Source organism: Bombina bombina, chromosome 3 (genome assembly GCF_027579735.1).
Source record: "Bombina bombina isolate aBomBom1 chromosome 3, aBomBom1.pri, whole genome shotgun sequence".
In the NCBI taxonomy this organism is placed as follows: Eukaryota; Metazoa; Chordata; class Amphibia; order Anura; family Bombinatoridae; genus Bombina; species Bombina bombina.
The window spans coordinates 347004491-347032332 of NC_069501.1; the positions used below are offsets into that span (position 1 = coordinate 347004491).

The window sequence follows — 27842 nt, forward strand, 5'->3', positions numbered from 1 at the left end:
AAAGCGAAAACATGATAATATGACATGAGGCAGTACTCCAGTCACTTCTCTCTGACAAGCACTGTATTCTGGGGGGAACCGGGCTCCAATATGCTCTGACGCGCCTTTCACTGAAGAAGTCAAGCACATCATAATGCTTCAACCACCTCCTAAGATGGCAAAGTTTTAAACTGGGGTATGTCTGATGTGGGCGGGGTATTTATAGGCTTTTGAGGTTTGGGAAACTTTGCTTCCTCCTGGTAGGAATGTATATCCAATTTGTAACAGCTCATGGACTCTCTCTGCCTATATAAAAGAAATTATTGCACAAAAAAACTATAAGGGCTCAAAGATATGAGGTCTCAGGTGTTAGAAAAAAAAAGGCAGGCAACGGGCTTTAACATTGAGATACATAAATATACATGTCTAAATATGTATGTATAACAAGTACAAATACATATGTATACATATACATATATAGCCATGTATAGAAATGCATTGGAGCCCTTTGCAGTCAAGTAGATGAAAACATGAAAAAGCATATTTATGCCATATTCATTTTTAATAAAGTGTTATACTGTGGGTTTACTGTGTATTTACTGTAAATATTACACATTTCAATGTTCTGCACATAGAATATTTACTAAGTATTTTTAGATATAGATCATTTTTGGAGTGCTAATTGCTATAATAGCAATAAAAAAACACTTGTAACAGCTGGTTAAGTGTTGCGCTCCCACAAATGGACAAATTTAATTTAAAGCTCCACTTGTTATCCTGATCTAAGTTTGTTACTGGCAGCTAGTCTGCCAGTCACAAATTAGTATTTTTATTTCTTTTTTATTATATATATTTATTATATATTTATTATATATTTTTCTGTAGTGTAGGGTCCTCACTCACCCTTTGCACCTCCCCCTCTAAGCGATCACCCTGGCCCTCTCTGCATCGGCCAGCGATGGTGCCAATCATTGGTGGCGAGGTCTAATTTGCTCTGAGTTAGTGTCCACACTGGGGGCTATCTAGAACATGGATTGCACTGCAGCTAACATTTGTGGTGGAGGAGCAAGAGCCTAATAGGACATAGGATGGAGGCCTTAGCAGCCGTAGAGATGCCTGGGAGTGCACATTGATGAACGCGATCGCGAAAAGCTATGATCAGCTTCAGAGGGATCTTAGCTCACTACTCTTTGCAGCCGCTTCCTCTCCGGAGTCCTCTGAGCACTGCTTTTCGTTAGACATGAACATTCATCACCTGGAACCGCCGGTAAAGACAGGATACCTTCCCGTTCAATACTCCATGGCCTGTGATGCTGCTGCGTCACAGCGCCCTACCCCAAGCTCTGCTGACATAGAGAGGAAGGTGGAAGGGTTGTCTAACACACTGGCGAGATTGAACTTCATTGAGCAGAAACCAGGTACAAATCTACATTCTAAGCCTCTGGTCTTGCTGGACTATGGATGGCAAGATATTTGGATACAATTTAATACAGAGGGCAACGAGACTGGACTGTCAGTTATAGGGAAGCCTTCCTTTATTTTACAGATTGAGAACTTAATTGCCCAAAGGGAGCCTGATTATAAAGGGCACCCCTCACTGCATACCTGCCTCAGTGCTGTGGCAAGCCTGTTCCCTCAGCCGGGCACTTTTCCTACATGCAACAGACTGGGAGTCGGATAATGCTAAAAATAGACACGGAGTCCCAGCCATCCAGCTCAAGGCTAGACAGACTCCAGGACACATTGCCAGTTTACACCATAATGAGATTCCCAAGTTAAAATACATAATGTTCTCTTATTATGATATAGCTTTACCTGATCTCCTACCTCCCCCAAAGTTTATGTGCACAACTCTATTGCTTATAATTAAGTTGTAGATAATGTGGTTTTATCTTCCCTTTGTTTTAGGATAGGTTTTTACTTTATTATACGACTCAAGAGTGTTATCAGATGCTTTCTACAACAAATCCTATTTTCTATCAAGGCTTAAGTGTACAGGCAGGGGTATGCAAGTTACATTTAGTCCTGAGTATACCAATAATAAGACCCTACATTACTATGGAAATTATGTTAGTATTACGGGGGCTGCATATATATGGATAGCTATTCCAAACCCTAGCTAAGACAGTTTTAGAGGTTTCTAGCTGCGAGATCACGAGTTTCCGCTTTATATATGACTATACTTAGACATATCCCTATGTTACAGCGGGGTATATTGGAGTCTATCCTATTGCATTATATTACTTATTAGACGAGAATTTTGTTTTCAAGGACCCTATCAGGAGACCTAGAATAACTCAGCATCCTTCCGCACTGCCAGCGGCCGAGGTAGTGTGGCATGCTGAGAATTTTACTTGCATGAATCAGAGAAAACTAACCCAAGTTGAATATTAGTACGGACTCTCCGTGGCCTTAAGTTAGGTTCACTAAGCATATAGCTTGCTGATGATTACAAAGACCAATTATAGTATGAGCCTGCATATTAGGAAGTATAACTAACTAGTCTGACTCCTCCATTCTCGAGGAACTCCTTGTGACCTAGTCATACTTAAGCATTTCTCTCAGCCTAAGCCCCAAAACATAGACACCTATAGCATCTGCATTATAGCAGATTTGAAAAGCCCCTATGAATCTAGATCAAGCCTGTTGTAAGGAAGACACAGTATGTGGACACAACAGACCCCGGAGCGCCTTGTTTCTTATACCTTTCATAAGATGTTTAGCCTGCTACACCTTCTCACTCTTATCTTTAGGTCCAAGAGTGACTGTGTTTTACATTTGGTAGTAACTTTCTGAATAGATTTGTACTGATCTTCTGTATTTAGACAGCCTTGTATTCTCTCATCCTTCCAGCTCTGAATGTCATGACCAACTAAATTCATGATGTACCTAATGCATTTACTACTGAACTCTTGAATGTTGTTGTTAACATGTATAACCTCAATAAAAATGAATTTAAAAAAAAAAGCACTATTTTAGTGCAAAGTGGGTACTGGCAGACAGCCAGTACCTAAGATGGCCGCAAATAGGAAGAGGGGGGAGGTTAAGAGTGCTGTTTGGGGGGGGGGGGGGGAACCTAATGTGCAGATAATATATATTTTGAAAAATAAATAAAAACCCTTTTTTTTGTACTGGCAGACCTTCTGCCAGTACTTAAGATGGCGGTGACAATTGTGAGGTGGGGGTGGGAGAGAGCTGTTTGAGGGGGGTCAGGGAGGGATCAGGGGGTGGGATGTGTCAGGTGGGAGGCTGATTTTTACACTAAAGGTAAAATTAACCCTACAAGCTAACTAATTAACCCCTTAACTGCTGGACATAATACAAGTGTGGTGCGCAGCGGCATTTAGCGGCCTTTTAATTACCAAAAAGTAATGCCAAAGCCATAAATGTCTGCTATTTCTGAACAAAGGGGATCCCAGAGAAGCATTTACAACTATTTGTGCCATCATTGCACAAGATGTTTGTAAATAATTTCAGTGAGAAACCTAAAGTTTGGAAAAAGTTAACAATTTATTTTTATTTGATCACATTTGGAGGTGAAATGGTGGCATAAAATATACGAAAATGGGCCTAGATCAATACTTTGGGTTGTCTACTAAAAAAAAATATATACATGTGAAGGGTTATTCAGGGATTCCTGACAGATATCAGTGTTACAATGTAACAATCGCTAATTTTGAAAAAAATTGTTTGAAAATAACAAAGTGCTACTTGTACTTATTGCCCTATAACTTGCAAAAAAGCAGAGAACATGTAAACATGGGGTATTTCTAAACTCAGGACAAAATGTAGACACTATTTAGCATGGGTGTTTTTTGGTGGTTGTAGATGTGTAACAGATTGTGGGGGTCAAAGTTAGAAAAAGTGTGGGTTTTTTTTCATTTTTTCATCATATTTTATAAAAAAAAAAAGTATAGTAAATTATATGATATTATACAAATTATGGTATCTTTAGAAATTCCATTTAATGGCGAGAAAAACTGTATATAATATGTGTGGGTGCAGTAAATGAGTAAAAGGAAAATTACAACTAAACACAAACACTGCAGAAATTTAAAAATAGCCCTGATCCTTAAAGGGCCATAATACCCAAATGTTGAAACACTTGAAAGTGATGCAGCATAGCTGTAAAAAGCGGACTAGAAAATATCACCTAAACATCTCTATGTAAAAAAGAAAGATATTTTACCTCAAATTCCTCAGTAGCCACATCCCATTGCAAAGGACTTCTAAGCAACATCAGTATGTCTGTCCTGGGACAGCTAAGGGGTTGAGCCTTGTGCACTCTTGTGTTATTTCCCTATTCGGTTTAAAGGAAGTTTAGTAAGAAATCTCATGAACGTTAAGTCAAATCTCATGAGATCACAGTAAAAGAGTTCATGACCTCAGCACTGTTGATGCTGATTGGCTACAGTTCATTTCTTCAATTTTTTTTTTTTTACCTGCAGCTGGGCAATAACTGAGTATAACTTTTTACACAGAACTTACTCTGCTGAGCTGAGGAAATTGTGAGGTAAAATATCTTCCTTTTTTACATAGAGATGCTCAGGTGATATTTTCCTGTCAGCTTTTTACAGTTATACTGCTTCAGTTTCAAGTGATTTAGCATATGAGTATTATGTCCCTTTAAGGGTAAGAAAATTGAAAAATGTTCTGGTCACTAAGGGATTAAATAAAATAAAAAACCTTGACAATAACGGGATTGTATGTATAAAGTAAAAAATGCTATATGGTTTTTTTTTACTGGGATTCTTATATTAATTCAAAATTTCTGAAGTAACCTCATTGCTCTTAGTATCTAGACCATACACGGTGTAATGCCCCCTATTATATAGTTATAACTTTTATTATATAAAGATTATGGTATAATTGTAGATCGCTATCCCGTATATTATCCATATATTCTCATATGAAACGTTATAAAAGTTAGACAAATTTTAATGCAGAAATTTTACTCAAGTTTATTTGTACAATGCTTTAATATTAGGTTTGTACTGTCATTGCTAAATTTGGACAATATACATATATATATATATTTTTATATTTATTTTTTTATTAACAAAGAACAGCATTTCTTTAAATCATCTTTAATATTATAATTTCTTATATCTAAAATGATATAACCCATTCTTATTAATCCAAAAAATAATCTTATTTTGATGTATTTAATTTGTATTCATAAAATGCACCATAATCCTTTATTAAAGGGATATAATACTCATATGCTAAATCACTTGAAAGTGATGCAGTATAACTGTAAAAAGCTGACAGGAAAATATCACCTGAGCATCTCTATGTAAAAAAGGAAGATATTTTACCTCACAATCTCCTCAGCTCAACAGAGTAAGTTCTGTGTAAAAAGTTGTACTCAGCTGCTGCTCAGCTGCAGGTAAAAAAAAAATAAAGAAATGAACAGCAGCCAATCAGCATCAACAGTGCTGAGGTCATGAACTCTTTTACTGTGATCTCATGAGATTTCATTGTAAACTTCCTTACACTGAATAGGGAAATAAGATGAGTGTGCACGAATGCTCACTCCTTCCACTGTCCCGGGACAGACGTACTGATTTGTTGCTTAGAAGTCCTTTACAATGGGATGTGGCTACTGAGGAATTTTGAGGTAAAATATCTTTCTTTTATACTTAGAGATGTTCAGGTGATATTTTCTAGTCAGCTTTTTACAGCTATACTGCATCACTTTCAAGTGTTTAAACATTTGGGTATTATGGCCCTTTAAGTATATGATTTTTGGAATATTTTTCTAGAGTTTTGAAAAAAATAACAGCAGATCATCTTCTTATAATGCAGCTTTTTTTCTCATAATTTCCAATAACAATATCATCTTTAGACCAACTGCTAATGGTTTAATAGCTAAAATGAACAGGAGTGGTGACTATGGACAACCTTTCTAGTCCCTTTATTTAAAATTAAATTTGTTTGTTGTAGTCTGATTAATTATCAGAACCGATGTGAGATAGTTATAAAAACGTTTTTTTGGTAAGTTTTACAGTTTTGTCATTAAATGATCCCAAGTATTTAAATGAAATTATTTTTCTGTATCTAATGATACAATTCCTGCATCTAGATCCTCTTATAAAGCATCTTTATAAATTATGGTCCCCTTTTTACCAGCCAGAAATAAGATAATATTTAAAAAAAAGAAAAAAACAACTTTCTCAAACGTGTAACATATGTTCTACTTGCCATGAATTTTGTTTGATTCAATCACTGGCATCATTCTCTTTGCAATTATCTTCTTAACTATTTTATCAATATTATAGAATACAATTGGTCTAAATGCTTCTAACATTGCAGGAACCCTTACCAAGGTTGTCTCACATATATTATAAACACAGTATAGCAGCTACTGCTTGTAGCCTTCTAAACATTAACGATAATAAAATAATGTTCATGAAACTTTTAAGTAATTCTGCTACAAAGTTCTGCATTTAGAATAAAGCCCCATCACCCCCCTGCCCAGTAATCCCCCTGACATATTTTGCCTTAAACGGCTTTATCAAGGTTCACAGGTGCCAGTGCCACTAGTCAATATTTAGGTGGCAGATAGAAATATTTCCTACATTCAGTTGATTTTAAGCATGTCTGGATTACAGCACAGCTGGGAACCCCTGGTTTCATTAGCAACCAATAAAAAAATTATACAAAGGTGTTTTAACAGACAACCGTTCAGTTGCTAAATGCATAATTTAACAATGAAATTTATTTGATTTTATGAAAATATAACCTTTACTTATAAATTATGACAAAGGTTTACTAATAAAAAAATAAATCATTACCAAATCACAAACACCAACATGATCTTGAAAAAACGGATCTGAATTTCAGTCCCTAGACGTCTTTCATTTTCTGTGTAGATTCCTTGTCTTCCTTTCAATAACGATGCAACTATATCAAGAGGTAAAAACAATGATTGTTAATTTAATTAAATGACCACATTTTCTTTTGTGCAATGCAAAAACAGAAATGAAATATGCTAATACATTATGCATGAAAATTATTAAGAAAATAATTTTTAACTTATGTTTAGACCACACAAGTGTTTTTTTGTTAAAGTAATGGTAAATCCTAGCGTTTGTGAAACGCTAGGATTTACCATCGTAACAAATAAAGGGGACTTTCATTCATGAAGTATAAAATACTTCATTCTGAAAGCCCCTTTATTTGTTAGCAGTGTTCGCTACGCGCTGAGCTGCTAAAGGCAGCCCACGGCAGAACGCAATTAGGCTGATAGGTGACGTTTCCACCTCTTAGCCAATAGCTGTGCAGGAAATCCAGCTTGTCGCCATGTTTTGCGGCGCAAGCTGGATTTCCCGCACAGCTATTGGCTAAGAGGTGGAAACGTCACCTCTCAGCCAAATAGAGTTCTGCCATGGGCTGCCTTTAGCAGCTACGTGCAGCGAACGCTGCTAACAAATAAAGGGGCTTTCAGAATGAAGTATTTTATACTTCATGATTGAAAGTCCCCTTTATTTGTTACAATGGTAAATCCTAGCATCTCACAAAAGCTAGGATTTACCATCACTTTAGAATATATTGTTTTTATCCAAAATACTTAAATGTAATCTCACAGACAATGCACTTGTCTCAGAGTTCCCAGCAGTTCCATAACAGGGGGATTTTCATAGTTTGTGAGCTCCATTTAACTAGGGATGTTGTTATAAAAAAACATTTGTTAATACCAAAATTGTATGGCTTGTTTAGTTTTTGCATTAAATAAATGGTTGGTTTTACAATGTTGTCCCTTTAACTGCAGCCATTTTTTATTATAGTTTGCACAAGTGCTTTTATTGTGCTGGTAATCATTGATTATTAGACATGTGCACCAACTAAACAAATGTTTTGTCCAAAATATTAATTTGGTTCACTCTCAATTATACATTTTGTCCAAAATTTGTTCATTTGCACATTTGTTTTGGACAAACATTTGTTCACCATTATTTTCAATGGACAGCAGAACATGTGACCGATTTTAATCCCTTAGGCCTAGATTTGGAGTTTGGCGGTGCCGTGAAACCAGCGTTAGAGGCTCCTAACGCTGGTTTTAGGCTACCGCCGGTATTTGGAGTCATTCAAAAAAGGGTCTAACGCTCACTTTGCAGCCGCGACTTTTCCATACCGCAGATCCCCTTACGTCAATTGCGTATCCTATCTTTTCAATGGGATCTTTCTAACTCCGGTATTTAGAGTCGTGGCTGAAGTGAGCGTTAGAATTCTAACGACAAAACTCCAGCCGCAGAAAAAAGTCAGTAGTTAAGAGCTTTCTGGGCTAACGCCAGTTCATAAAGCTCTTAACTACTGTGCTCTAAAGTACACTAACACCCATAAACTACCTATGTACCCCTAAACCGAGGTCCCCCCACATCGCCGCCACTCGATTAATTTTTTTTAACCCCTAATCTGCCGACCGCCACCTACGTTATACTTATGTACCCCTAATCTGCTGCCCCTAACACCGCTGACCCCTATATTATATTTATTAACCCCTAATCTGCCCCCCACAACATCGCCGCCAGCTACCTACACTTATTAACCCCTAATCTGCCATCCGCACGCCGCCGCCAGCTACATTATAGCTATGTACCCCTAATCTGCTGCCCCTAACACCGCCGACCCCTATATTATATTTATTAACCCCTAACCTGCCCCCCACAACGTCGCCTCCACCTGCCTACACTTATTAACCCCTAATCTGCCGAGCGGACCGCACCGCTACTATAATAAAAGTTATTAACCCCTAATCCGCCTCACTAACCCTATAATAAATAGTATTAACCCCTAATCTGCCCTCCCTAACATCGCCGACACCTAACTTCAATTATTAACCCCTAATCTGCTGACTGGAGCTCACCGCTATTCTAATAAATGTATTAACCCCTAAAGCTAAGTCTAACCCTAACACTAACACCCCCCTAAATTAAATATAATTTTAATCTAACGAAATAAATTAACTCTTCTTAAATAAATTATTCCTATTTAAAGCTAAATACTTACCTGTAAAATAAATCCTAATATAGCTACAATATAAATTATAATTATATTATAGCTATTTTAGGATTAATATTTATTTTACAGGTAACTTTGTATTTATTTTAACCAGGTACAATAGCTATTAAATAGTTAAGAACTATTTAATAGCTAAAATAGTTAAAATAATTACAAAATTACCTGTAAAATAAATCCTAACCTAAGTTACAATTAAACCTAACACTACACTATCAATAAATAAATTAAATACAATTCCTACAAATAAATACAATGAAATAAACTAACTAAAGTACAAAAAATAAAAAAGAACTAAGTTACAAAAAATAAAAAAATATTTACAAACATTAGAAAATATTACAACAATTTTAAACTAATTACACCTACTCTAAGCCCCCTAATAAAATAACAAAGACCCCCAAAATAAAAAAAATGCCCTACCCTATTCTAAATTACTAAAGTTCAAAGCTCTTTTACCTTACCAGCCCTGAACAGGGCCCTTTGCGGGGCATGCCCCAAAGAGTTCAGCTCTTTTGCCTGTAAAAAAAAACATACAATACCCCCCCCCCAACATTACAACCCACCACCCACATACCCCTAATCTAACCCAAACCCCCCTTAAATAAACCTAACACTAAGCCCCTGAAGATCTCCCTACCTTGAGTCGTCTTCACCCAGCCAAGCCAAACTCTTCATCCAAGCGGAGCAAGAAGAGGTCCTCCATCCGGTAGAAGTCTTCATCCAAGCAGGGCAATCGGATTGAACTTGATTCTGATTGGCTGATTCCATCAGCCAATCAGAATATTCCTACCTTAATTCCGATTGGCTGATAGAATCCTATCAGCCAATCGGAATTCGAGGGACGCCATCTTGGATGACGTCATTTAAAGGAACCGTCATTCGGCAAGTAGGCGTCGGGAGAAGAGGATGTTCTGCGTCGGATGGAAGATGATGGCTCCCGAAGAAAGAAGATTGAAGATGCCATTGATAGAAGACTTCATCCGGATCATGGACCTCTTCAGCTCCCGCTTGGATGAAGACTTCAGCCGGATCATGGACCTCTTCAGCTCCCACTTGGATGATGACTTCATCCGGATCATGGACCTCTTCAGCCCCCGCTTGGATCAGGACATCGGAGGAGCTCTTCTGGATCGATCGGTGAACCTGGTATGGTGAAGATAAGGTAGGAAGATCTTCAGGGGCTTAGTGTTAGGTTTATTTAAGGGGGGTTTGGGTTAGATTAGGGGTATGTGGGTGGTGGGTTGTAATGTTGGGGGGGTATTGTATGTTTATTTTTACAGGCAAAAGAGCTGAACTTCTTGGGGCATGCCCCGCAAAGGGCCTTGTTCAGGGCTGGTAAGGTAAAAGAGCTTTGAACTTTAGTAATTTAGAATAGGGTAGGGCATTTTTTTATTTTGGGGGGCTTTGTTATTTTATTAGAGGTCTTAGAGTAGGTGTAATTAGTTTAAAATTGTTGTAATATATTTCTAATGTTTGTAAATATTTTTTTCTTTTTTGTAACTTAGTTCTTTTTTATTTTTTGTACTTTAGTTAGTTTATTTAATTGCATTTATTTGTAGGAATTGTATTTAATTTATTTATTGATAGTGTAGTGTTAGGTTTAATTGTAGATAATTATAGGTATTTTATTTAATTTATTTATTGATAGTGTAGTGTTAGGTTTAATTGTAACTTAGGTTAGGATTTATTTTACAGGTCATTTTGTAATTATTTTAACTATTTTAGCTATTAAATAGTTCTTAACTATTTAATAGCTATTGCACCTGGTTAAAATAAATACAGTTACCTGTAAAATAAATATTAATCCTAAAATAGCTATAATATAATTATAATTTATATTGTAGCTATATTAGGATTTATTTTACAGGTAAGTATTTAGCTTTAAATCTGAATAATAATATTTAATAAGAGTTAATTAATTTTGTTAGATTAAAATTATATTTAATTTAGGGGGGTGTTAGTGTTAGGGTTAGACTTAGCTTTAGGGGTTAATACATTTATTAGAATAGCGGTGAGCTCCAGTCAGCAGATTAGGGGTTAATAATTGAAGTTAGGTGTCGGCGATGTTAGGGAGGGCAGATTAGGGGTTAATACTATTTATTATAGGGTTAGTGAGGCGGATTAGGGGTTAATAACTTTATAATAATAGCGGTGCGGTCCGCTCGGCAGATTAGGGGTTAATAAGTGTAGGCAGGTGGAGGCGACGTTGTGGGGGGCAGATTAGGGGTTAATAAATATAATATAGGGGTCGGCGGTGTTAGGGGCAGCAGATTAGGGGTACATAGGGATAATGTAAGTAGCGGCGGTTTACGGAGCAGCAGATTAGGGGTTAAAAATAATATACAGGGGGCGGCAGAATAGGGGTTAATAAGTGTAAGGTTAGGGGTGTTTAGACTCGGGGTACATGTTAGAGTGTTAGGTGCAGACGTAGGAAGTGTTTCCCTATAGGAAACAATGGGGCTGCGTTAGGAGCTGAACGCGGCTTTTTTGCAGGTGTTTTTTTCAGCTCAAACAGCCCCATTGTTTCCTATGGGGGAATCGTGCACGAGCACGTTTTTGAGGCTGGCCGCGTCCGTAAGCAACTCTGGTATCGAGAGTTGAAGTTGCGTTAAATATGCTCTACGCTCCTTTTTTGGAGCCTAACGCAGCCATTCTGTGGACTCTCAATACCAGAGTTATTTTAAAGGTGCGGCCAGAAAAAAGCCAGCGTTAGCTACGCGGGTCGTTACCGACAAAACTCTAAATCTAGCCGTTAGTGACCAGACCATTTTTCAATTTTCCTACCGTTAAGGACCAGGGCTGTTTTTATATTTCTGCAGTGTTTGTGTTTAGTTGTAATTTTCCTCTTACTCATTTACTGTACCCACACATATTATAAACCGTTTTTTTTTTCGCCATTATATGGACTTTTTAACCCCTTAATGACTGCAGCACTTTTCCATTTTCTGTCCGTTTGGGACCAAGGCTATTTTTACATTTTTGCAGTGTTTGTGTTTAGCTGTAATTTTCCCCTTACTCATTTACTGTACCCACACATATTATATACCGTTTTTCTCGCCATTAAATGGACTTTCAAAAGATACCATTATTTTCATCATATCTTATAATTTACTATAAAAAACATTATAAAATATGAGGAAAAAATGGAAAAAAACACACTTTTTCTAACTTTGACCCCCAAAATCTGTTACACATCTACAACCACCAAAAAACACCCATGCTAAATAGTTTCTAAATTTTGTCCTGAGTTTAGAAATACCCAATGTTTACATCTTCTTTGCTTTTTTTGCAAGTTATAGGGCCATAAATACAAGTAGCACTTTGCTATTTCCAAACCACTTTTTTTCAAAATTAGTGCTAGTTACATTGGGACACTAATATCTTTCAGGAATCCCTGAATATCCATTGACATGTATATTTTTTTTTTTTCAAAGACATCCCAAAGTATTGATCTAGGCCCATTTTGGTATTTTTCATGCCACTATTTCACCGCCAAATGCGATCAAATAAAAAAAAATTGTTCACTTTTTCACACATTTTTTCACAAACTTTAGGTTTCTCACTGAAATTATTTACAAACAACTTATGCAATTATAGCATAAATGGTTGTAAATGCTTCTCTGGGATCCCCTTTGTTCAGAAATAGCAGACATATATGGCTTTGGCTTTGCTTTTTGGTAATTAGAAGGCTGCTAAATGCCACTGCGCACAATACGTGTATTATGCCCAGCAGTGAAGGGGTTAATTAGGGAGCATGTAGAGCGCTTCTAGGGTTAATTTTAGCTTTAGTGTAGTGTAGTAGACAACCCCAAGTATTGATCTAGGCCCATTTTGGTATATTTCATGCCACCATTTCACCGCCAAATGCGATCAAAGTAAAAAAAACGAAAAAATTTTCACAATTTTAGGTTTCTCACTGAAATTATTTACAAACAGCTTGTGCAATTATGGCACAAATGGTTGTAAATGCTTCTCTGGGGTGCCCTTTGTTCAGAAATAGCAGACATATATGACTTTGGCGTTGCTTTTTGGTAATTAGAAAGTCGCTAAATGCTGCTGCGCATCACACGTGTATTATGGCTAGCAGTGAAGGGGTTAATTAGGTAGTTTGTAGGGAGCTTTTAGGGTTAATTTTAGCTTTAGTGTAGAGATCAGCCTCCCACCTGACACATTCCACCCCCTGATCCCTCCCAAACAGCTCCCTTCTCTCCCCCACCCCACAATTGTCCCCGCCATCTTAAGTACTGGCAGAAAGTCTGCCAGTACTAAAATAAAAGTTTAAGAAAAAAAAAAAAAAAGCATATTTACATATGCTGTGTTTAGGATCCCCCCTTAACCCCCAACCTCCCTGATCCCCCCCAAAACAGCTCTCTAAGCCACCCTCTCAGCCTTATTGGGGGCCATCTTGGGTACTGGCAGCTGTCTGCCAGTACCCAGTTTGAACAATCAAATGTTTATTTTTTATTTTATTTTTTTATTTTTTCTGTAGTGTAGCTCAATCCGCCCCCCCCACACAGACCAACCCCCACCACCTAAATCACACCTAAGGGTTTTTTTTTTTTAACATTAAATGTCCCACTTTTATTTTGTTTTGGGACACATTTCTTCTGTAGTGTAGCGGTTCCCACCCGCTCCCTCCCCGTGCACGCGCCCGCCCCCGCCCCCTCGTGCACGCGCCCGCACGCTCCCCCGGACTTCCCCGCCCACGATCCCGCCCCCTCCACATGACCAGGGCCATCGATGGCCGCCACCCACCTCCCAACACCGGCTCCCACCCACCAACGATACCGGCCATCGATGTCCGGTGCAGAGAGGGCCACAGAGTGGCTCTCTCTGCATCGGATGGCCGTAAAAGGTTATTGCAGGATGCCTCCATATCGAGGCATCACTGCAATAACCGGAAAGCAGCTGGAAGCGAGCAGGATCGCTTCCAGCTGCTTTCCACACCGAGGACATGCAGGGTACGTCCTCAGGCGTTAACTGCCTTTTTTCTGAGGACGTACCCTGCACGTCCTCGGTCGTTAAGGGGTTAAAGATACCATTATTTTCATCATATCATATAATTTACTATACATTTTTTTATAAAATATGATTTTTCTAACTTTGACCCCCCCACAATCTGTTACACATCTACAACCACCAAAAAAACACCCATGCTAAATAGTTTCCAAATTTTGTCCTGAGTTTAGAAATACCCAATGTTTACGTGTTCTTTGCTTTTTTTGCGTTATAGGGCAATAAGTACAAGTAGCACTTTGCTATTTCCAAACCATTTTTTTTTAATTAGTGATAGTTACATTCTAACACTTATATCTGTCAGGAATCCCTGAATAACCCTTCACATGTATATATTATTTTTTTTATTATTATTTTTTTTATTGAGGTTATTAGCAAATACAATCAAAATAAATTAGACAGTTATCAAGATAAGAGAATGACACATCAGGTAATCTTTCACATACCCTATTTCTTGACATAACTGAAAACACTTAAAAGAAACAATTGGCTTTAGAACATATATGGTAATGTAATCTCATTTTGTATAAACTTTAATTTACTCTATGCCTTCACAGAGCCACTCTTGGGCCCAATAGTATCTAAATGACACAGGAGAGGAAAGTTACTAGCACAGATGGTCACTCTTATGACCTTTGAAAGAGTGTGTTATAAAAACTTGATAAAGCTAGCACCACAACTCTAATAGTACATTTTAGCGGGCAAAATATATAGCCTAATACTAACTTTGTTAAAGGGTTAATGTCATAACAACAGGTAGGTTAAGCCGGTCACTCATGTACATATAAACATAGAAAAATATGATATAGGGTTTAAAGCATGGTTATAGGCCCCTTTAGGGTATTAGTAGAAAGCATGCTCAACAGTATATCACACAGATTAATAAGGAGCAGTCTAATGAACTTAATGGAGTTAAGGCTGCAGCTCTAATAATACGGTACATGTTTATAGGTAAAAAATAAAGTCTAGTACTTCCATTGTTTAATGACTATTGATGGAACTAATAGATCAGTACAGTTGATGGGCTGAGAGTTTCTTATCTTATATATATGGATAACATTTATTTTCTCGAGTAGTATTTGTGAGATTGCCACAAATAGGTCCACATGAAAAGTGATATGAAACCTATGACTCTTAGGATAGCATATTAGGATGGAAAGATAGGTATTCATTATAACACTTTCATGTCCACCTAATTTTGAGATATTCATATGTAGTAGTGTGATACAGAGAAGTCTAGTACATATGCTAAATATATTAAGAGAGAGCCATGTTGCCCCAGCCGCAGACAACACGACTTAAGTCCAGACCCCAATCAACTTATCCTGAGGAGAGTATTAAGGGGGTTGGGGGATAAACCTCATGTATGAAACTGCTATTTGACCAGCAATGTAGTTTAGAATCTGGGTATTTGATACAGAATAAACTCATACAAATATTATTACATAGTAGTCTCCAACTAATATATATACACATAGAAAAACATTTTCTGAACCTTTCAGTTGAATAATCATCTACTAAAGATATAAGCAAATATATGTTTAAATATGGCAGTACAAAATAGGAACCATAGACTTATGACTTGTGTATTCACCAAATGTAAGCCCTCTGCATTATACTTTGATAACTGCAAAGGAGAGCTACCAATGGCCTCTCTAGAAGTCCCACAATTATCCCACGCCGATTCTCACTGTGACTGTTATTGCACCCATAAAAACATTGGTTCCTCTCCATTCCAAATCTAGTCGGTGTGATCTCTTTGAACTGGATCTGAGAAGGGCCACATTTGGAGAAGGATCGACAAACATTCTGCTATGTTTATAGTATGTAGATGTCAAACTGTTGCAAGATAGGCCCCACTTAGAAGTAGAATTATTCCTTACTGTTTCAGTAAAGCCGTTCAAGGGATCATGACCAGATAGTCCTGTAGGAGCATCATAGCTAGTCGGGCTCCCACTGCTAGTCTTAGTTGCGGTAGAATCTCCATGAAAGTGGTAGTATCTGCTTGCCACAATTTCTGAGTTGGTGTAGTTGAAAGTATGGAGGGTTTTTTTATATGTCTTTTTGGTCCCTCTGTGGGGTTATTAGAAGTGGAGCGAAAGCATGGAGATTTATTTTGCCCACATGTCGGTCATTTGCGTGAGTCAATCTTCTCCTTACAGGTCATCTCAGGGTCTATCTCTGTTCCGATATCTTGTTCACACTTTCTAAAGGGTAAAGTGGCAGAGACCTTGTATTGCAATAAGTTTGCCGATAAGTCATGCTCCAGCTCTCTAAAATATCTGGTGATCGACTCGGTCACTGTTGCCTCCCATCGTGCGACTGCCTCCATTATAATCTCCTCCATTAGTCTAGGCTCAGAAGTAATAACCTTGCAGAGTTATGCCTTTTAATATTATTTGAAGCAGTTACACAACTGCCCTACCTGGATAACCGGGGAGGTGCCAAGATCTTTGGTGTTAGCCGCCGCAACAGATCTCAGCATTCTGGATCGGTGCACAGGGATCACTTACACAGCTGATTCAGTTATTTATCGAAGGACCAGATAAGATACTGCTTAAATCTAGTTTTCACAGATATGGAAGTCGCTGTAAACCGTTGATATTCGGCGGATATCTTAGGTATCTCCTTTAGCTACTGATATTGCGGCCATATTCAGTCACTGCCCAGACACGCCCCCCGTATATATTTGTTTTTAGTAGACAAGCCAAAGTATTGATTTAGGCCCATTTAGGTATATTTCATGCCATCATTTCACCACCAAATGCGATCAAATAAAAAAAAACTTTCACTTTTTCACAAACTTTAGGTTTCTCACTGAAATTATTTACAAACAGCATTTGCAATTATGGCACAGATGGTTGCAAATGCTTCTCTGGCATCCCCTTTGTTCAAAAAGAGCACACATATATGGTTTTGCCATCGCCTTTTGGTAATTAGAAGGCCGCTTAATGCCGCTGTGCACCACACTTGCATTATGCCCAGCAGTGAAGGGGTTAATAAGGTAGCTTGTAGGGTTAATTTTAGCTTTTGTGTAGAGATCAGCCTCCCACCTGACACATCCCACACCCTGATCCCTCCCTGACCCCTCTCAAACAGCTCTCTTCCCTCCCCCACCCCCCAAAGGTAACCCTAATCTTAAAGGGACAGTCTAGGCCAAAATAAACGTTCATGATTCAGATAGGGCATGTAATTTTAAACAATTTTCCAATTTACTGTTATCACCAATTTTGCTTTGTTCTCTTGGTATTCTTAGTTGAAAGCTTAACCTAGGAGGTTCATATTCTAATTTCTTAGACCTTGAAGGCCACCTCTTTTCAGAATGCATTTTAACAGTTTTTCACCACTAGAGGGAGTTAGTTCACGTATTTCATATAGATAACACTGTGCTCGTGCACGTGAAGTTATCTGGGAGCAGGCACTGATTGGCTAAACTGCAAGTCTGTCAAAAGAACTGAAATAAAGGGGCAGTTTGCAGAGGCTTAGATACAAGATAATCACAGAGGTGGTTATGCAAAACTGGGGAATGGGTAATAAAGGGATTATCTATCTTTTAAAACAATAAAATTCTGGTGTAGACTGTCCCTTTAAGTACTGGCAGAAAGTCTGCCTGTATAAAAATAAAAAAAAAATTTGGGAGGTTAAATATTTTTTTTAATATATTTTCTGCAGGGTAGTATCCCCCCTTACCTCCCAACCTCCCTGACTGCCCCCCGCCACCCGAACAGCTCTCTAACCCTCCCCCTATAGCTATTAGCTGCCATGTTAAGTACTGGCAGCTGTCTGCCAGTACCCATTTTGCTATGTTTTTTGCTTTTATTTTGTTTATATATATACAAAAATCCGTAGAGTAGCTGCCCCCCCTCATTCCCCTACCACCCTACCCCCTCCCAGATCATTTTGACTAAACTATTATCCCCCTCCTTCCCACTTTACACTTTTTCCATAGAGTAAGCATTCCCACCTGCTCCCGCCCCCTCCCACCCACTCCTGCCCCTCTCACACACCCCCGCCCCCTCCAGCGATGGACCACCCACCCACCTCCCTACTATCCCTCCAACACCACCAATGATTGGCACCATTACTGGCCGATGCAGATAGGGCCACAGAGTGTACCTCTCTGCATTGGTTGCTTAGCAAAGGATATTGCACAATGCCTCAATATCGAGGCATCGCTGCAATACCCTGAGAGCAGCTTCCAGCAATCATGATCGCTCCCAGCACTCAATTTGAGGACATGCTATGTGCATTTTTGGTCGTTAACTGCCGTTTTTTTTAGGACGTACATAGCCCGTCCTTGGTCAGCAAGGGGTTAACCCTAAACTTACATTAAACAATTTGAAACTTAAAATAATTGTTTATTTAAAGGGACAATGTACACTAGAGTTTTCTTTACATAAATGTTTTGTAGATGATCCATTTATACAGCTCATCTGTTAGTGTTTTTATAAAAATTAATAGTTTTGCTTACTTTTTAAGAACATTGTGCTGATTTTCAGACTCCTAACAACACAGTGCCAGATGTATACATGCGTTTACAGACTACTGGTGACTGCTGTTTATGTTATCTGTCTTTTCATATGCAGGGAAGGGGGACTGTCTGCTATTTTTGTTTACCCAGTCCCTTTCAGGGGGTGTCCCAGACTACCTCATCCACAATGCTAAACTGGGAGCTTCTAACTAAGTTTTTAAAATGTTTTATACTGGATTTTTATATCAGTATCTGTGCATATTCTTCTTTATAGTAGTGTCTATTACATGCAGTAATATGGAAATTGGTGTATACTGCCCTTTTGATGCAAACAATAGTTAGAGAACATATAAAAAATAAATGTCTTGAAAAATAAAGGATTGTATAAGAAATTGCACACATCACTTTTAGTTCACTGTCAGGTTTGACACAGACAGGCTGCTTAATCAATAAATCATTTTAGCACTTCCTGATCTCTTGTGATTGGCTTTTCTCCTGTATTTTTCATAGAACGAATATGAACAAATGTATGAACGAAATTCATGTGTTCAAACATTTGTTTATTCATTTATTTGTTCATATGGTGATTCATTAATTAGTTCATAAACAAATGCAACAAATAATGAATTTTAGAATAAGAAAATGTTTATTAGATGATTAGCAAAATTAAACTAACTTGCAAGTAAAAGTCCATTAAAAATATATTTTACTGTTTAAAATCAACCTGAGTATATCTGCAGTACCAAAAATACCCAGTATTAAAACCAAACTGCATCTGTTCTCTTACCTGCTGATACTGTTCTTCTAAACAGGACTGGATTGGCAATCATTACAAGGAAAAGAGGTGCGTAGGTTGTGACGTAATGAGGGATCGCATGCTCAAGACCTTCTTCACAGCTTTTAACAAATAAAGTAACAGAGGTTTACAAATTCATATTAGTAAAATTAAATAGTACTATAATATAATATAAATCCCTAGAAAATGAGTCAGTCGTCAATAAACTTAATAAGAGGTAAAAACAGGTCTTCAATAAATACCGCTACATGATATTACTTTGGTAGAAAATTCAAAGGTTTGGACTTTAAAAATGAAGGTGGGACACAAATGTTCAGGGACAGTTCCAAAAAATTAGCACATTTAGTTAATATACAACTCTACTTCTAAAGGATATATGACACGGAGTAGGTAACTGAATGATCTCCTAGATCTTATAGAACTTGCTATAATGGTGCCATTATGAAAAATTTTAGCAACGGTATCTGATAACATCTCCACTTTAGCACCCTGATCAAACTCACAATGTTATCGTTTAGTGGCAGTTTGCAATATAATAGCGGTTCCTGATATGACCAGCCTCCACAAACTTTCTGACTTTAGCTCTAACATTGGTACTTATATTATATAGGTATTAGGGTAATTGTGCATACACAATATATACTGTTTGAGTGATTTAATGTAAAAATTAAAAAAACAATGTATCAACTTTATTGGAACCACATTAAAAACAGTACAGACAATAAAATTGGAGATCATGACGGTCTCTTTAAAAATCACTTACCATCTTCACCTAGTGTGCCTACACGCTACGCCCACATCAAATAAGCACATGTAAATTGGGCATACTATTTAGAATACCTTGTAGAGTGGTAACTGTGATTAAGAGATCATGTAAGGGGTTTGTTTCATGTTGCAGTTAATTGCAGTACCGGGGGGTTCAGGTCAGTGGCAGGTTTTAATTGGAGTGGAGTGATAGCAATAGGTTATTGCAAGCTGTAGCTATCACGATCATTCAAAGCAATTCACAGACCTTACTCAAAATGATCTAACTCTATAACCAAAACAATGAAAGTGCGTCTAACAATTCTAAGAATTCTAAATCAGAGATCAAAATCTTTAATAATCATTCTAAGTACACAAAATTCCGTAATTTGCATTTATGAGATTTACATTCTGAAAATTGATTTAGAAGATTTATAGATGGATTATATGTTAATACTTTTTCCTTTGAACCTTAAGTACTTTATTTATAATAACGTTAGCAAATTAGCAATTGGATACTTTATAACTTTACATGTTTCATGGAATGTCTTATATGGTTTTGTTATTATTGAAGACCACACCTTCTAATACCTTTTTATAATTTGAATTATATTTCTTTAACTATATTATTTGTAACTTCTTTGTAGGCAATAAAGGGTTATATACTTGTATCCTGTTATTGGAATAACTATTCACCCACACCCATATTATTAACACTAGGAAATCCTATCCTCCAGTCACACATAGCAAGTGAGCATAAACATATGAAGAACAAATTGCCTGACTACTTTATAATACTTTAAACTTGCAAAATAAAATCCTGGAAAATGAATATCACATATCTGAAATACTCACAGCTTGATACGTTTATTGTATGTAGTTTGTTCAGTGATCTATTAGATAGTTTAGCATATTTTGAGCTTCAACTATGTTATATGAATGATGCAAAAATTGCAATGATACAGAAACAAAATTTACTTTAAAAAAAGTGATACAAATTAACTACATTTGATAAACAAAACCCTCATGGCAGCCTAAAAACTGCCCGCCCTATCTAAACCATGCCAGCCCTACCGAACCCTCAGCTTGTGAAAGAACCTGTGCAGGTACCCAGGTCCTGAATGTTAGGAGGTATGTATTGATTACAAGAAAGAAAGAAACTGCGTCACTGCGTCACTAGTACATTTGTGGCTTTACATGCATGTTCATAAATTACAAGAGGATATATCACTTACTTGGATACTGAAGGGTAATAAAGCATAGCAACCCCTTCAACACAAAGCAGGACAGCCAAGCCCCAGGTCATCATGTGGTACAGAACAATTGTGCTGAAATGAGAAGACAGCAATACTTTATATAACCATGTAGTGCATTGCTCCATTTAATTCATTTCTTAAAATACTTAAAGTATATGATACTCAAGAAACCTTAATTATTAAATATCTTCACCAACAATAACATATTAAAGAGACATGATGATAATGAAAAGAACCTTTTTATTTTTACCATCTCTACTGAGGGTGTGCCAACCAATCATGGCCCTGATAAAAGTGGAGCACAAAAATATTAGCGCTACTGAGCACCAACACCACGCACATTAAACCAATAGTGCTTCTATACTAAAAGTTGAAAGAAAAAGGTTTTGCTCCAGCGAAAGCGTCAGGCACGGTAACTTCAGAAAGTGGGGTCGAGCAACTCCATCTTCCCATAGACGTGTGCTAAACCAAGTGCCCTGCATTGTACTTCAATCAGAAGAAAAGAATACTTTGAGGCTGATATATATACATAAATCTGAGCGATACGTTTATATATATATATATATATATATATATACACATATACACATACACATATATACACACACATATATACACATACACACATAAATATGTATTTATTTATTTTTTCTCTCACTTTCGTCAAATTTAAAAGGCCTGTGGCCTATTTTATTTGCAGTTTACAACAGAAATCCAGCAAACCACACAAAACAGCGAGTCCTCAGCATATAATCTAGGAAAATACCAACAGTCTAATTAACACTGATTTATTACAGTATATTGCATCCCAGCACTTTCCGTTACCACAATAACACACCACCCTCATTACTGATTTTTCATTTAACTGCATGTAATACACTACTATAAAGAATAATATGCACAGATGCCGATATAAAAATCCAGTGTAAAACCATTTAAAAACCTTAAAGCTCCCAGTTTAACACTGTTAGTGAGATAGGCCTGGAACACCCACTGAAAGGGGCTGATGGCAGAAACCTTTTCCCCTTACCCCCCTCCCCTACATATGAAAAGACCCATTATACAAACAGAAGCAAGCTAAAGTCTGTATACATCAGTATACATCTAAAACTTTGGGGCTTGGTTAGGAGTCTGAAAATCAGCACAATGTTATTAGCCCAGATTGGCTATATAAATGGATCATCTACAAAACCTTTATTCTAAGATAAATCTAGTGTATAATGTCCCTTTAAGACTTTTATAGCCACAGCACACTCCAGGGGGTAGATTTATCATACCCCAGGCGGACATAAGTAGCTATAGCGAATCATGTCTGCCCTGTTTGCCAATCATCCCAATCGTATCTGATCTGGATGATTGCAGTCCGCCACCTCATCGGTGGTGGCGGATGAAGGAGCAGTGATCTGAAGACCGCTGCTTTTTAACTACTGTTTCCAACGAGCCACAAGGCTCGCACAGAATAAGCAGCATTTGCTGTTTAATAAATCGGCCCCAGGGGTCTAATGATCTAAACCTCTCCACTCTGTATGTAATAGACACTACTATAAAGAAAAACATGCACAGATACTGATCTAAAACTCAGTATAAAACCTCTTAAAAACTTACTTAGAAGCTCACAGTTTAGCACTGTTGAGTTTAGGCTGGGACACCTAGTGAAAGGGGTTAGGAAAGCAGAAATAGCAGACACCCCCCTCCCCTGCATATGAAAAGACAGATAACAAACAGTAGCAAGCAGGAGTCTGCAAACACGTGTATACATCTTATACTTTTGTGCTTGGTTAGGAGACTGAATATCAGCACAATGTTATTTATAAAAACAAAAAACTAGTGTTACAAAAACACTCCCAGATGGGCTATATAAATGGATGATCTACAAAACATTTAAACTTTACTATCACTTTTTTGGCAGTATGCATCTGCATGCACAATCCTGCAATACCATTTCTGAATGTAAAAGGGGCTTTTTCATCTAAAACATTTTTGAAGCACAACGTCACGAATCCCCCATATTTCTAGTGCACATGCACAAGCTCACCTACCTGCACATGTGCAAGCATAGGACAGGAACATACAGCTGTAAATGCACAATGCTTTCTCCCTGTCCTGTTGAATTGACTATTTAGAGCAGTGTATTATTATTATTATTATTATTATTATTATTAAAAGTATCCAACCTAATCTATTGTGTTTTGGTAGTGTTTCATATGTTTTGAAATGCAGAGTAATAATATTGTTTTGTGGATGGGTATTTGCTAGAGAACACTTCACCTGAAAGTGTGAGCTGTATTTTATTGAGCTAATGGTGTTAACAGTGCATATATTTGCTGAGAGTGTAAAAAAACAAATGACTAAATTATGAGTTGTGCGTTAGGGTTAAAAAGTAGCGTTGGCCGGTCCTAACGCTGCTTTTTAACGCCCGCTGGTATTACGAGTCTTGAAGGTACAGGCTCACTGCTCACTTTTTTGGCCAGACTCGGAAATACCACAAATCCACTTACGTCAATTGCGTATCCTATATTTTCAATGGGACTTGCATAACGCTGGTATTACGAGTCTGCCAAAAAGTGAGCGGTAGACCCTCTCCTGTCAAGCCTGGTACCGAATTTTAAAGTCAGTAGTTAAGAGTTTTACACTACAACGCCGTAGCATAAAACTCTTAACTAAAGTGCTAAAAAGTACACTAACACCATAAACTACCTATTAACCCCTAAACCGAGGCCCCCCCCCCACATCGCAAACACTAAAATAAAATTTTTAACCCCTAATCTGCCGAACCGGACATCGCCACCACTATAATAAACATATTAACCCCTAAACTGCCGCAATCCCGCATCGCAAACACTATTTAAATATTATTAACCCCTAATCTGCCGCCCCCAACGTCGCCTCCACTATATCAAATGTATTAACCCCTAAATCTAAGTCTAACCCTAACCCCCCTAACTTATAATTACAATAAATCTAAATAAAATTACTATAATTAGCTAAATTATTCCTATTTAAAACTAAATACTTACCTATAAAATAAACCCTAAGCTAGCTACAATATAACTAATAGTTACATTGTAGCTAGCTTAGGGTTTAATTTTATTTTACAGGCAACTTTGTATTTATTTTAACTAGGTAGAATAGTTATTAAATAGTTATTAACTATTTAATAGCTACCTAGTTAAAATAAAGACAAATTTACCTGTAAAATAAAACCTAACCTGTTACAATTGCACCTAACACTACACTATAGTTAAATTAATTACCTAAACTAAATACAATTAATTACAATTTAAAAAAATTAAAAAGTACGGAAAAAAAAACGAAATTACAGAAAACAATAAAATAATTACAAGATTTTTAAACTAATTACATCTACTCTAAAACCCCTAACAAAACAAAAAAGCCCTACCCTACACTAAATTACAAATAGCCCTTAAAAGGGTCTTTTGTGGGGCATTGCCCCAAAGTAATCAGCTCTTTTACCTGTAAAAAAAAAAATACAATTCCCCCCAACATTAAAACCCACCACCCACAAAACCAACCCTACTCTAAAACCCACCCAATCCCCCCTTAAAAAAACCTAACACTAACCCCTTGAAGATCACCCTACCATGAGACGTCTTCACCCAACCAGGCAGAAGTGGTCCTCCAGACGGGGAGAAGTCTTCATCCAAGCCGGGCAGAAGAGCTCCATCTTCTTCTGACGACTATAGACGAATGAAGGTTCCTTAAGTGACGTCATCCAAGATGGCGTCCCTTCAATTCCAATTGGATGATAGAATTCTATTAGCCAATCGGAATTATGGTGGGAAAAATCCTATTGGCTGATTGGATCAGCCAATAGGATTGAACTTCAATCCTATTGGCTGATTATATCAGCCAATAGGAGTTTTCCTACCTTAATTCCGATAGGCTGATAGAATTCTATCAGCCAATCGGAATTGAAGGGACGCCATCTTGGATGACATCACTTAAAGGAACCTTCATTCGTCTTTAGTCATCAGAAGAAGAGGATGCTCCGCGTCAGATGTCCTGAAGATGGAGCCGCTCCTCGCCGGATGGATGAAGATAGAAGATGCCATCTGGATGAAGACTTCTGCCCGTCTGGAGGACTACTTCTGCCGGTTGGGTGAAGACGTCTCACAGTAGGGTGATCTTCAAGGGGTTAGTGTTAGTTTTTTTTAAGGGGGGATTGGGTGGGTTTTAGAGTAGGGTTGGTTGTGTGGGTGGTGGGTTTTAATGTTGGGGGGGAATTGTATTTTTTTTACAAGTAAAAGAGCTGATTACTTTGGGGCAATGCCTCGCAAAAGGCCCTTTTAAGGGCTATTTGTAATTTAGTGTAGGGTAAGGCTTTTTTATTTTGGGGGGCTTTTTTATTTTGTTAGGGGGATTAGAGTAGATGTAATTAGTTTAAAAATCTTGTAATTATTTTATTTTATTTTGTAATTTAGTGTTTGTTTTTTTCGTACTTTAGATATTTTTTTTTAAATTGTAATTAATTGTATTTAGTTTAGGTAATTGTATTTAATTATAGTGTAGTGTTAGGTGTAATTGTAACTTAGGTTAGGTTTTATTTTACAGGTAAATTTGTCTTTACTTTAACTAGGTAGTTATTAAATAGTTAATAACTATTTAATAACTATTCTACCTAGTTAAAATAAATACAAACTTGCCTGTAAAATAAAAATAAATCCTATTAGTTATATTGTAGCTAGCTTAGGGTTTATTTTATAGGTAAGTATTTAGTTTTAAATAGGAATAATTTAGAGAATTGTAGTAATTTTATTTAGATTTATTGTAATTATATTTAAGTTAGGGGGTGTTAGGTTTAGGGGTTAATAATTTTATTATAGTGGTGGCGACGTTGTGGGCGGCAGATTAGGGGTTAATAAATTTAGTTAGGTTGCGGCGACATTGGGGGCGGCAGATTAGGGGTTAATAAATATAATGTAGGGTTCGGCGATGTTGGGGGAGGCAGATTAGGGGTTCATAAGTATAATGTAGGTGGCGGCGGTGTCCAGAGTGGCAGATTAGGGGTTAGTAATATAATGCAGGTGTCGGCGATGTTGAGGGCGGCAGATTTGGGGTTAATAAGTGTAAGATTAGGGGTGTTTGACTCGGGGTTCATGTTAGGGTGTAGACATAAAAAGTATTTCCCTATTGATTCCTATGGGGAAATCGTGCACAAGCACAAGCATGTTTTACCTGCTCACCGCTAACGTAAGCAGCGCTGGTATTGAGGTGAGATGTGGAGCTAAATTTTGCTCTTCGCTCACTTGCCGGGTTTCTAAAAACTCGTAATACCAGCGCTGTCTGTAAGTGAGCGGTGAGCATAAACTACTCATTAGCACTGCACCCCTGTTAACGCAAAACTTGTAATCTAGGTGTATGTTAGTGAGTGAATATAATACTGTGTGCAAGATTATATGTATGTGACACTGAGGGCTAGATTCCAAGCAGAGCGCAAAATTGTGCTTTCGTGAGCGCAATATTTGTGCTTCACTCATAATACTAGCGCACGCAATTGTCCAGGGAAGCTCACGAGAGAGCACTTCCATAGGTTCCAATAGGAGCCTCGTTCTCACGAGACACGGCAGAGAACCTAGCACAGCGAAGGGGGTAAGTGCACAGCAAAGTTTAAATATATACGTATATGAATAAATACATATATAACTATGTGATAAAAGTTAATGATATTTAATAAATCAAGGGGTCGATCCGATAAAAATCGTCGCCCGCAAAAGCTGGCGACGCCAATATTTGCGAGGGTTTGGTATCCTATATACGGCGTAACCTAGAAGTTACGTGCGTATATTTCTGCCGTCGCCCATAGTTTTTTGGGCCATAGGCAGGTATACCAAACCCGCGCAGTTTGGTATCCAATATACAGCGTAAGGACTTACGTGGCGAAAATGGAGAAATCTTACTCTATTTTCACCTCGCCACAAAAAGCAGCCGTAAGAAGCCTTACGCTGACTATTGGAGCCCCGTAACTCTCTAAACTAGCTGCTAAATAAACCTAACACCTAACGCATGCGCAATGTCTATCTAGCTGTCAACCGCGATCTGCTAAATAAAACCCAACACCTAACGCATGCGCAATGTCTATCTACCTGTCAACCGCGATCCCCCGCCGCAATCCCTAATAAAGTATTTAACCCCTAAACCGCCGCCATCTACATAAACTAACCCCCTACTGTGAGCCCCTAAAACCGCCGCCATCTACCTGATCTATCCCCTAATCTGACCCCTTACACCGCCGCCAGCTATATTAATATTATTAACCCCTAATCTAATATCCATAAAGTAATAAACTCTATTACCAGCCCTTAAAAGGGTCTTTTGCTGGGCTTTGCCCCAAAGTTAACAGCTCTTTTGCCCTATAACCTGCCCTCCCTACACCGCCGCACCTATATTAATGGTATTAACCCCTAATATAAGCCCCTTACACCGCCACCATCTATATTAAAATTATTAACCCCTAATTTAATCTACCTACCCCGCCGCCAGCTATATTATCTATATTAATCCTAAGTATATTATAGTTAATATAGTTATTACATTA

At 37.6% G+C, this 27842-nt stretch overlaps 1 protein-coding gene across 3 annotated transcripts in view; it reads right to left on the reverse strand.

The window, feature by feature from the left end:
• GPR143 (G protein-coupled receptor 143) overlaps nt 1-27842 on the reverse strand; it is a 111760-nt gene that overhangs the window by 32484 nt on the left and 51434 nt on the right. For all 3 annotated transcript variants that reach the window (XM_053706455.1, XM_053706457.1, XM_053706456.1), the window contains exons 4-6: nt 21266-21358; nt 19278-19387; nt 6777-6885 (exon numbers count right to left, since the gene is read on the reverse strand). In XM_053706455.1, the coding sequence (XP_053562430.1) occupies nt 6777-6885; nt 19278-19387; nt 21266-21358 (312 nt within the window). The remainder of the gene's footprint in view (nt 1-6776; nt 6886-19277; nt 19388-21265; nt 21359-27842) is intronic.